The sequence below is a fragment of the Calonectris borealis genome, chromosome 3 (genome assembly GCF_964195595.1).
Source record: "Calonectris borealis chromosome 3, bCalBor7.hap1.2, whole genome shotgun sequence".
In the NCBI taxonomy this organism is placed as follows: domain Eukaryota; kingdom Metazoa; phylum Chordata; class Aves; order Procellariiformes; family Procellariidae; genus Calonectris; species Calonectris borealis.
The window spans coordinates 41,002,889-41,015,819 of record NC_134314.1 but is presented as its reverse complement, the minus strand read 5'-3'; the positions used below and the strand labels follow the sequence as shown (position 1 = coordinate 41,015,819).

General features: G+C 42.9%; 1 protein-coding gene across 4 annotated transcripts in view; it reads right to left on the bottom strand.

The window, feature by feature from the left end:
• The window catches only part of ZNF292 (zinc finger protein 292), a 55,940-nt gene extending 51,400 nt beyond the window's left edge, over window positions 1-4,540 (bottom strand). For 2 of the 4 annotated variants that reach the window (XM_075145431.1, XM_075145434.1), the window contains exon 1: window positions 4,174-4,468. In XM_075145431.1, coding sequence (XP_075001532.1) covers window positions 4,174-4,335 — 162 coding nt within the window. In that variant the 5' untranslated portion in view covers window positions 4,336-4,468. Of the gene's footprint in view, window positions 1-4,173 lie in introns of all 4 variants that reach the window. The other 2 variants (XM_075145437.1, XM_075145433.1) reach the window with 2 other exon arrangements.
• Window positions 4,541-12,931: the final 8,391 nt, after the last annotated feature.

The window sequence follows — 12,931 nt, the reverse complement described above, 5'->3', positions numbered from 1 at the left end:
CACAGGATTTTCTCATAACAGGCAGACATGACAAGATAACCAACAGATGAGACAAAAAGTACCGGCAAAGTTCTTAAGGAAGGACTGCACAACAGTCCAAATATTTTGGACTCAACTGTATGTTGACAACTTGTTTGGAGCTCACTATATGTTGACAACTTGTACATTAGTACAACAAACCTGACCACCTACAGTTTTGGAGAATTTGTACCACAAAGTACAGCAAGAGAAAAAAAAAAAAAAGGAAAAAACCTCAGAAGCAGATTCAGAAAAGAGATAAAAAGTCAAAAATAACAATGGCGGGAAGACTAATAAGCTCAAAGATGAAACATATCAACTACAGAAAAACAGTCAGGATAGAGGTACCACAAAAATTTCACAACTAACTAGCTACAAAAGAAAATTTGTTACCAGCCTGCAAGTTGGTATTTAAGAAAATAAAGGTTACATTGGGTGATGACCAACTGGAAGGGAACACAGCCCATAGTGAAGAGCTCCAATATACCCATCAGCTTCACGTTCACCTAGCTCTCAGGGAAAAAACCATTTAGGTCTTCTCTAACTGAATACAATCAACAGATCCCCTTTAAGAGCGGAGTTTGAAAAGAGTCTAATCAGCCACCACATGGTGACAAGAACAGCAATCTTTCTTTGGACCATTCTGAATTCTTGCAAATTCACACTTTCAATTTTTAGTCACTACAGCTGAAGATACTTGTTTTGTCTGCCCCAGTCTGCACACATATTGTTTGTGACAACATAACTGTTTGTCACGGATTTGCTAATTACCAAATTGCAACAGAAGAGCATGAATCACAATTAAAAAGTCATTTTACATATATCCGTACGGATGTGAATTTCACTTGATAACAATTAAAAATAATTTTCTCTATTGCATGCTGACAATGGTGAACGCAACCACACCCACACAGATATGGTACAGGATTAAGGTCCAGTCTATAATCCCCTTAAAATTTAAGAATAATCGCATCATTTCACAGTGCAATCAGCAGCAAAACACAAAAATATTTATAGCTAATGAAATGCTGCATGTAAAATACATCAAAGTAAACTTTATTCTTACAAGAGGAGAAAACAGTTCTATAATATTATTTTCTGTCAAGGTACAAGGGGTCTTGCATTTTTGTGCTTGTAACAGCCGTACTACATTGTTGGGTTATAAACACTGAAATAGTTCAGAGATTTCTCAAAACCAGATAAGGGATTTGGCCATACAACTCCCACTTCATTTAATGAGAGTAGAATACTTAAATCTCTTACTTGCCTTTGAACCCAAGAATCTTTCAATGCTCTACTGCACATTCTTTAGCTTCCTTCAGTATGAAAACATGCTTATTTCTCAAACATTATACTACCCACTCCATTTAAAAAAAAAAAAAAATTAAAAAGTTGATTTATGGCCACAAGCTATGTGGTTGCTGGGCTCCAGAGTCACTACCTGGCAAAATAAAATAAGGACACAAGACTTTCCAAGTTCTGTGTAGTTATTTCATGCCTAAAAACTAAGCATGAAAAAAATAGAGCAGGTGAAATCATACTGAGATAAACGCTAAAATATTTCTTCAGCACTGCACTTCCAGACTTAAGATATAAATAAGACTAAATTTTGTATATATGACCAGTCCAATTATTCTTTCATGCACATATATTCAAAGACTTTGTTCTAGAAATCATGGCAGATGCCTTTAAACTGTTATTTAAAAGAGACTCCTAAGATGGCTTTTACTACTACACGAATTTTCTATAACCTCTGTCATGCAGTGCAAGCTAAGTAGCTAAGCCTATTCGAATCATGAAAACTATTTTGTGTTAGCCCCAATAAAGGATTAAAATTGTAGAAGAGGCTGTATAAGTATTTTGGCACCACCAGCACAGGTGAACAGATTTTAAAAAATCTCTGTTGAACCAGTATAAAAAAAATCCACTCAACACCACCATTATTTAATACATTAAGCATCTATTTAGACGTCGGTTTAAAATTTGAAAAGCAATATTGAATTGCATGTCTCAACTCTCAGTGTTACGCATCAGTCTTCAGCCTGCAAAAACAGATACAGTCTTCTATAAATCTTGGTACAGAAGGGACAGTAACTCATTTCAAAACAGCATGGATTTTTATCTGACTCAGTTTCTACGCAACTGCTTTGTTCAGTGAGACTTGTTTTTAAAAAGTGTACATTTAAGAAAATTAGTAAACTTGGGCCTTACAATGGACTTTTGCAACAGCCATTAAAATAGTAAGAACAGTATGAATTTTTGCTAAACTTTAAATCAATCAATCAACTACGGAAGCCACTCACTAAGCACACACAACCATAATTTCAGCAATAAATCTGCTTTAGACACCAGTAATCTACTCTGTACATGGCAAGGATGGTGTCTTCATTCCCACCTACCCAACCACTTCAGTTCAACGAACAGCTCATTCACAAGTTAGAAGTCGAGCCGGAGCCAGGAAAGCCAGATTTCCACCTCCCAGTGTATGAATTTAAGAAAGCAGGCACAGATCAAATAGACTGAGAACACAGTGATCTGAACCAACATAAACCAATCTTGTTTGTGTGCATCTACATGGACATTCTACCCAAATACCATATGATAAATTTTGACTGGAGAAAAAGAACCTGAAATACGACTCCTGTATATATGAAATAAAATATGAGAAAGGAATACGAATATGCTTAAAATATTTACTAGCGAATCTCCCTGGTTAGTAAAAAGTAGAGCCCAGTTTAATCCAGAAGTGACAGACATGTAAATTAGCATGCTACAATGGCTACCACCAAGAATCAACTCTTCAAGAAAAGAGATACAAAATCACAAATAAAACAGAATTCAAACCAACCGTGTGAATTCACTCTTATCCTTTTAACAATTTGCCTGCGTTCCATGAATGGGTGACAGTAACGTGTAAACAAACATTATCACTTTTATCAGATAGACTATTAAACCTATAGTAAAGCTACAGAAGTAGCTGTTTCTGTGAATTTCTGTGGCCTACAATATTTAAGAGCTTGTTTTATACATTGTGTCATATCTAATGCTAGCTGAGAAAGGACATCTGAGAGAAATCAGGGCAATGTATAGACACATACATGACTAAAATGGAACAGTCTGTTTTAACTGTAGAGCTAGTACCACAAAGTTTGTTTAGAAAGGGATACTCAGCAGGGTCACCAGTTCAGAAGAAACACCTGCAAACATCCCCGCTTCAGGACCAACCCAAGCCCTCGGGAAGCAGGCCTTTTCCCGACGGCAGTCATAGCCGGAATAATTACACACAATGGTGCTTCAAACCGTGCCAGTTCAGGAGCCCTCTCCGGAGGTGGGACTGCGCTCCCCTGACAGGGCGAGAAAACGGCGAGCAGCATCGCAGACCTGCCACCATCACTTAGTTTAGCCCACCGCCGCTTCACCGCCTTCTCTTTCCCAGGATGGCAAAAACTCTGCTACCCCTCGAGGGTACGAGATAGGGAAGGGAGAGGGGAAGGGGCGGGAGGAGGAGGGGGGCACTCGAGCATAGAGCAGGCGCTCCGTGCAGAGGGGACCCGGGACGGACTTTCAGCTCCTCCCCGGCCCCTCGGCGGAGAAGCGGAGCCCCCATCTCCCGGGCTGCCGCCTCCCTCCCTTCACCTCCAGGGGAGGAGGGGTGCCGGCGGGAAGGGGACGGGGAGGGGGGGGTCTCGGTCCGCCACCGCCGGGAACAAAGAGCCCTTCGATAAGCCGAGCCGCAGAGCACAACAAAGGGGCCTAGAGACCGCGAGAACCGGGGCGGCCGCCGGGGAGGGGGGGAGGAGAGGCGGGGGAAGGGGATTACAGGCCCGGCCGGAGCGGCTCCCGGCGCAGGGGGGCGGGCCGCCTCATCTCAGCCCACAATGAGCGGCGGCGTCAACCGCCCCGCGGCGCCCGGCCCGGCCCGGCCGGGCCCGCAGCACTAACTCCCAGCGCCCCCTCCCCCCGCCCGGGCCAACCGCCGCACCGGGCCGTTGGCTGCGGCTCCCCCGCTGGCGTCCCGGCGGGGGCGGCGCTGCTCCCGCCCGCCCCCCGCGCTCCCTCTCAGCCGGGCACACGCACACACACACCCCGCGGGGGAGGGGAGAGCGCGGGCGGGGGCAGGGAAGGGAAGGAAGGGAAGGGAAGAGGCGGCCTGACCTGGCAGAGCTGCTTGCAGTACTCGGTAGCCGCTTGCACCGCCGGCTCGGGGCTCTCCCGCAGCCCCGTCTCTAGCTCCACCAGCCGCTCCCGCAGGCGCCGCAGCTCCAGGAGGTCGCCACCTAGGCTACCGCTCTCCTGCTCGGCCTCCTCGTCCGCCATCTTCGCACCCCGCTCCGTCGCGTACGCAGCCCCCCCCTTCCCTGCCTCGGCCTCCCGGCCCCCCCCCCGCTCCGTTTCCAGGTCACGTGATTACACAATGCCACGTTCCGGGGAGGGGTCACGTGCCGGAGAAGACGGGGGGGGGGGGGTGGGGGGGAGGGGGGAGCGCGCGCGCGCGCGCGCGCTCTCCGTCCCCCGCGGCGCAGGACTGGGCCGGGGAGGGGCGAGAGCGGGAAGGGGGCGTGCCTCCGCGGGTCACGTGACGCGACGCCACGCGCCTGCCGGCCGCGCGGCCACGTGACGGCCCTCCCCGCCCTCCCGCCGACGGGTTTTGGCGGCAAATGGCAGCAAATGGCGGTGGCGCGGGCTCGCGGGGGCGGCCCTGCCTCCCGGGGCTGCCGCGGAAGGGCCTCGCTGGGGCAGCCCTCGCCGCTGTCCCTCGAGCTCTGAAGGTGGCGTCAGTTTACGTGTGGCCCGGTTGTACCAGAGCTGCATCCCCCTCGCCGGCTGTCGTTGCATGGAGCGAGGCTGCCGCTCTCCCCAGGGGCCTGGATGGGGTATTTCTTCCCCGCTCCTGCCGGAGGGTGCTGCGTGGCACCAACTGCTGCTGGGTCAGCCATGGTCAACACCGCTGGAGTTTTGTTGCATGTTGTTCCCTCTTCTTCCTTCCTCTGCAGGAGGTAATGGGGTGTGTTAGCCTCAAGGATGCCCCTGAGTTGTCTTCTTCATACTTGGATCATCCTGCTTTTTTTACAATTGGAAGTGAGAAGTATGGCTATGCGCTTCAAATGAAGCAGTTGAGATCTGGAGGTTCTGGAGGGCTTTGTTGCTCACATGGTCCTGATGCGGGGCCGAGCTCCCTTTTACACGCTGGTGATGTCCTCAGAACAGTGGAAAGCTCCAACGGTGGGTGTTGACCTCCCCTGCATCTGCCCAAGAAGCTGAGGAGACTCTTTCACCTGTCACAAGTATTGGAAATACTGGAGATTGGCCTGAGGCATTGAATCTGATGAAGAGGAAAACATGGACCTGATGGGCACTGAATTGGCATGGATGCATGTTTTGCAGTTTTCTAGGCTGTATAGGTTGACACAGGTTGACAGCTTCACACTCTTCGCGTTGCCAATGTTCATCAAGGAAGTGAGGAGGAAATGTGTTAGTGCAGTGAGAGCACTGTCTGTTGGGACTGGATCATTTCTCTTAGCCAGCAGTGAGAGAAGGCGCACTGTGTTAAGCTGGGCATTTCACATCATCTCGAAAATGAGGAACGCTCTGCTATTTTGCACTAACTTAAATTGGGTGTAACACTTTTTTGGCTGGAAGAGATTGTAACTGCAGACTCCTCAGTATGTCAGTCAGTCTTGCTCGGACCCAGGTTTAATACAATATCCTACAGCTGCTAACTTATCTTGTATGACCATTGAACTGATTTGATGATTACGTTCTCTTTTTTTTTTGTCATGAAGGAAAAGTGGCGCTCCCTACTTCTTGCATACAGTTGAAAGCTGAGATGTATGATGGAATGAACACTAAATCGGAGCTGGAGAGAAAAGTTCCTCCAAGATTGGAGAAACGTTAGTCTGCAAGTGTAGACATGCACAATGATAGTATTGAATATACAACATTTTGGAGACAGATCTGGGGATCTGGTCCAAAAATGACCATATTTTGGGTCATAGCAGTAAACCCAAAGTGGTATGTTTCTAGTTTCCCATACAAGTAACCAAGTAAATACCTTATTTGCCATTGTAAGCCTGAAACCTTTTAAGTTTCTGATTTTTACTGTACATAAAACCCATTCTGTTCCAAGCAGAAGAAGAGAAAACTTTCAGCTTTCCCATTTAAGACAATGTAGTACCAGAAAAATCTGACTGGCTTGCATGTATTCCTCACCACCAAACTGCCTATAACACCAGTACTAATGAGTGATGCAAATACTAGAAACAACTGCACAAAGACCTGTTTATTCTTTCTCAATCACTTAATTTATCTGCAGGAGCTAAAATAACTTCTCCTCTGGATAACTCTTTCAGTCCTATATTGCGCTATTTGTAATTATTTTCACTTAAGGGTAAACCACAATAGCCAAATTCATATTCATAGTCCGTCCTTGTTTTAGCTTGCTGTCTTGTTTCCTCCTTGCCCGGAGGGTTTTCTGAATTGAGCCCAGGCCAGGAAGGAAGGAGAAACGTGGAGCATGAGTTTCTTGCTCATGCAAAAGGTTAGCACTCGGAGATGGTAGAGTAAGGGTTGGTTGTTTTGTTCTCATCAGGATCAAGCGGAAAGGAGCCTGTCCTTCAGTTGTCCTACCCTGAAGAGGACTTGCACTTAGGCCTCCAGGGGCCTTGTGCAAGGGAGGATTCCTGTTATTTAATCATGGTTCACAGGCAGTTAATTGCTAAGCTTATGCCTAAGAGACCAACGAAGGAATTAGTAAGTAGAAGGAATGACCACAAACAGCGGTGAATAAGGGAGGAGTTCTTTTTTTCTTGTTTGACAACAGTGAGAATATGATGACAGCTACTGAGGGAAGCGTGCCAGTGGCCTGAGGAAGAGGAAAAAAAATGCTGGGCACAACCAGATACAAAGCTGTGGTATTCGTCCTGTCTTTGAATCCTGACAGAAACTACACTGTGGTACATAGAGGTACATATGGAAGAGAAGAGCTGGTGCCTGACAGTGACGGGAGAGAAAGAGATTGCATGAGAAGACTTTTCAGTCTTTTCAGATACCTATTTTTTCCATGAACTCATGGGGCAGACTATGCGACAGTGAAAGAATGTGAATGTAAGAGAGAGGAGGCTTACTAGAGGGGAAATATAGTCAAGGAAGGCATTTGCTGTACTGGAAAATACAGAAAAGAAAGAGGCGAATGAGGAAGATGTGTGTATGGAGGAGGACAATGAATCCCATGTTGGGGGGTGGGGAACAAACAATCAAAACAACCATGCCAAGTCCAAGGAATAAAAAGAGGGTGGAGATTGTGAGAAAGAACAGAAAAAGGATGGAAGACTGGAAGGGGAAGGACCTGAGTTTTACACCAGTACAAAGATGGAATTTCTTGTTAAGAGGAATTGACAGGCTTATTACTAGGGTGTGCTAGAAATAAAGATTTAAGATAAGGGCTTGTGGTAGTAAAGATTCCTCATCATCAAAAACTCCTTTGGGATTCAGATACACTCTTCCCCGCTCTCTTACTCTTGCCACTTTGACTGACTCAGTATTTCCACAGTATGGTGTTTTCCTAGCTCCATACTTAGATTCTCATGTCTCAAATATACCTGTCATTAAGAGGAGGCATATGCTATGGCTCTTCAGATACCCTGGTTGTATGTTTTGGGATGCTGGGTCTGGCTAGAAATGCATAAGAGAAAAAGAGGTCTTCATGATCTAAGCTCCCCGTATGTGGGTTATTTACCTATCAATTTGAAATAGCTTTAAAAAAAGAAACAATTTATGTGATGTCCGACTACTGGTTTTAAGATTCTGGAAGAGGAAAATCAAGCAAATAGCAAGAGGAGTAGCAGAGGTTAGGATGACGGATAGCAAGGAGAAAGGGTTGGAATAGTGATGAGAGTGTTGCTTAGACTGTATGTAGCTGATAGTTGGGAGGAGGACTATTAACTCTTCCAGGGAGAATCTCATATTAGGAAGAAACAACTGTGATGTTTGTGTATCGTTGGAGCCCTGGCAACAAAACTAAATCTTTTAGGGATAACAGAAGGTATGACAGAGCAGAAATTAGGACAGGAACACGCAAATATTAAAACACTCATGGAGTTTGGGAGACAAAGGATATTGATGGAGGATTAGAATTTGCAGTGTGATAGATACTAAAGAAACAAACAGCGACAGGAAAGATAAAGTAGAACTTGTTTGAGTCGGTATTGGGGAAATGCGGCAAAGAGCTTCTGTTAGGAGCATGAAGACGTACTAGAGATGTTTGGGTTCAAGTCTAGAGAGAAATAGTTTTTGTAAGATTATTAGGAAAAATACTACTTGGAGCAAAAGTAGGTTGATAACTAAGGTTTTTAATTTCAAAGGTCAAACTTTGAGAAATTAAGGGAATGAGTTGGTGATGACAACTGCGTCTAGGTGGCCGAGGACTTGCATGTGGAGAAGGCTTGGCATCTGTCAAGTCTCTCTGCAAAAAAGTATCTGGAATTCATATCTCAAACAAGAGGGACAGTCAGTCCCAGCCGGATAAATAGCCACTTCAAAAGGATTATTGGGAACAATCAAAAGCTTGAAAGGAATGGAACAAAATGATTGCTTGAAAAATATTAAGAAGGGTAAGAATAAAGTGAGAATTGTCAGAAGCCCAGCTGAGTTTCCTTACAAAGGAAATTAAAGCAGGGGCTAATGAGAAAGAAGATATTAAAATGAATGTTTCCACATTTGAGATGAAAGCAAAAAACCTATCACATACCCATCTGAAACATCAGAAGATCTTTATTCAACCAGAAATTTGCATTAATGATGTAGGTACAAAAATATGAGCTGTAATAATGAAATGTGCTGATGACACAAAATAGTGAGAGCTTTCAATATGAGAAGGATCAAGACTAGATGACCTTGAGAACCTAAATAATAGAATGGATTAATTTGAATAACACAACATGCAAGGAGACCGATAGCAGTACTTTCTGCTAGGGGAGGAACCTCATTAGTTGGAAGTGACAGTGGGTACAAAGTACTCATAATATTAGTTGACGATGACCAAGTCATAGATATGATCCAGCTGCAAAAAAAGTTACTAAAATCACACAACATATGAGGTCAGCTATTTCCATTAGATACTGCAGATAAAAACATTGGTCTCATCTCATCTGAAACAATTTGTGCGATTCTGGTCACTATTATTCAGAAAAGATGAGATCGCACTGCAGGAGGTACAGAGAAGGACTGAAAGGATCATCAGTAAAATGGAGAATCTGTTTCATTAGAGGAGAATAAAAATGGTTCATTTAGCTTAGTGAAACAAAAGGTGAAAAGAAGTATAATTTCAGTCTAGAAACAGTAAAAGTAAGCATCAGTTAGGACAAAAGCTTTTCAAGCTAAAGGATGGTACTGTGTGAAGAAAAACTGGTGTTAACTGTTTGCTGAATATGTCGAAACAGACATCGCTATCATGTTAGACAATAAATAGTGCTATTTCTAAGGCACTTATATGTTCCTCCACAGCATTACAAAAGAAACTTCATGAAAACAGTAAATGGTAGATTTGTGCAAGGGAATCTGATCATGAAAATTGATTGCAGACGAAACATGAACTCCAAAAGGGGGAAGAAAATTAATCTCATGTAGTCACATCTTTCTTAATGGTACTGCTGGCTTCTATCAAGGCTGGGGCCATCTTCACCCGTATTCAAAATCACTGATGCAGGTCTATATATTACTCAGTAATCAAAGTGGTGTAAATGTCTGTCAGCCAGAAAAAACAACTACCGTGCAGACTGTGATCTGTAGGTTGTCTTCTGCATGAGCTGGGAGGAGGAAAGGAGAAAGTTTTTGCAACATCCATTTTCAGATTGCGTAGAGAATCTTTCTATTCCAGAGGGAGCAAATTAATGATGAGGGAGGACAGCACATTTGAAAATACAGCCTGTGTCATGGCTTGAGCCATTCCCGTTCAAAAGGGAATCTGACAAAATAGTTTCAGAGCTATCTTAAAAGCAAGGGAGTGGTTATGTTCTCATTTTACATAATTTAATACAAACCACAATACTACTACCTGTAATTAATGGTGCCTTTCTGCCTTTCCAATTGTCTTTTCTGTTTATCATTTTCCTTTGTTCACTTCCCAGTGCACACTGCCTGAATCCTCAATAGTTTTATTCTCACTGAGAGAATTTAACAGAGTTCTAGCTGTACTTTAAAAAGTTATTAGAAGAAAGAAAAGGTGTCCTGGAGATGGATATGTTTTCCCATCATTGCACTCTTGTATTCATTCCCTTCCCCATTTGACAAGATAGGCATTTAAATTAGGAGGATTCCACAGAAACACTTTTTTTGTTTTTAATTGATAATTGATAATTATCCTGATTGGGCATCAGGATAGGGTAGTTCTTGTGAACAACTCGGGGAGGATGGGGAGAAAGTTTATTTAAAATAACAACTCTGAATATCCTGCTAAGAGGTAAAGAAAGAATTTACTGGTAGGTGTGAGGTCAATTAAAAGAAGATTTTGTTTGTCGTGTTGATCTGCATTCTGCATTCCTGAGTCTTTGTGATTTAGCTATTTTGTAATCAGTTTATAACTTAGTAGTGGCACACAGCTCTTCACTATGATAAAGCATAAAAATGCTTCTCGAGAGTGTGTTTTACAGCAACGTATTTATTTTTAAAAAGAATATTTCATTGAGTTTTTCAGCAAATTCATTTTGAAAACCTTTGGTGTAATACAAATCCCAGTGTCAATAGAAGGAGAAAAAGGTACAGCCTGCAAAGGGCAGGAGGAGGAGATAGAGGGATGGATTTTAAGCATGGGTAGTATAAATGCTCTGTAATCTCTTACCGTTCTTTGACTGATGATGAACTACATATACTGCCTGTTACAGCAATATTGATTGCAATCAGATGATAAAATCATTGCACAGAGAAAGAAACCACTGCAGTGAAAATGAAAAGATGGAAATGTAATGAATTCTTGATTAAAAAATGATTTCTTGGAATAAAATGAAAAACTCATTCTTATAGCTGAGAGTTAGTCATGGGAATAACAAAATGCTGAAAAAATATAACCATTTTTAAATAAAATTCATTTCAAATTATGTATTTATCTTCAGCAGCCATCCCACACTTTTCATCAACATTCCTTATGCTGCAAATTTTCCTCACTCACAGCTTTAGATTTACTTACAATTAATCCACTGGTATTATAGTGATGGAGATTCTTGCTGGAATGCATTAACTTCCTCTGTTAAATCCCCCCTCGGGCAAACCACTTGAAAAATATTTCCTTTGTCTAGGACACACAGTTTAGTAGCTCTCTTCTTACAGTGAGATAGCAGTTCTTTTGCAGTGATTTATGCATACTATTCAAATACAAAACCTGCATTAAATTATGCTACATTAAAAGATCTGAGACGCGCATTCCATTACTTAGGCACATTGTGTAAGGAAAAATGTAGGTCTGATCCTGTTGCTGTTCAATCCCGTGCTTACAGAAACATTGAATCATTGTGATGTGGAGTTGCACTGATGCAGTTATTAGGAGTTGAGTAACTTTTGGCTTACAGAGACAAAACAGACCTTTCAAACTCACTGATGAACACGTATACCTTTAGTATTTTTATTAATCATACAAACAAAGCTGCTATGTGCTATTTCAAAAGGATCAGGGCTTCTGGAGGGAAGATTTCACAGCCTCTGAAACAGCCTGTTTCAATGCTTTGCAATCCTAACTGTTTGAATGGATTCATAACACCCGACTTAAATCTCTGCTGCAAATTCATCTTATCTTTGTCCGTCCTCTAGTTGTCACGGTGGAACAATGGCCACCAAATCTTTTATGGCAGCTTCCTACATTTTGGAGTGCTGCTCTAATGTTCTACCTTGATCTCTTCATTTCTCAATTTACTGCTCTATTTCTAAGCCATGTAAACCCCGTTTCTTCAGCTTTCCTCACAGTTGGTATTTCCTAAACTCTCCTTGCTGTCGTACGTCCCCCCTGGTGGATTGCTGTTATCTTTCTTGGAGTACAGTGACCAATGCCGAACCCAGTACTACGCTTGCTGGGACTTTGCCAGAGCTGAGTTAGGTGGAATAATTACTCTTTGTGTCATCTGTTACATTGTTGACTCTTTAGTTTGTGATGTCCCACATTGTTTTCTGCCTACACAGTCATTTCCTAGTCTATATTTAATTTTCTGCCCTCATTAGATTTCTCTTTCTAAAGCGTTGTCTGGTTTGTATTTTGTCTGGTTGATTTTAGGCTGCTTCTTCAATTTTTGAGGCCCATTTTTAGTGCTATTTCCATCCTTCAGAGCACTTTGCCACTTTCCCCAACCTGATGTCACCGCTGTGACAGCCCAACTGTGGCAGCCCACCCATGTGCCATCGCCCAGGCTGTTAATGGATGTGGGGAATAAAACTGCCCCCAGGACAAAGTCCTATGGCTCTTCTCTGGGGAAATCTTCCCAGATTGACAGCAAACCATGAATTACTGCACTTTGAGAACAATTTTTCAAATGTTGTGCACCTACTGTGTTGCTAATTACCTCTGGAATGCACTGTCGTGGCTTACTTAGGAAAATGCTGTGTGGGACAGTGTCAAAAGCTCGTCGTTGTCAAGATGCATCATATATGCTATTTGCACTTATTTGCTAGAGCAATTATCCTGTCAGAGAAGGAGATTAGCATCAATTGATACGATTCTTTTCATGACAAACCCATTTCGACTGTTTTTTAATAATTATCATCATCTTCCAGGTATTTACAAATTCTTTATTTAATAATTTGTTCCATTTCAAGGGATAAAAGTTAGGTTGACAGGTATAAAATGCTCTAAGTCCTCTATCCTCTCTTTTAAAAATAAGTGTTGCATTTGTACTTTTCTAGGGTTTGAACCTTCCTTGCTTGCTGTTATTTCTTG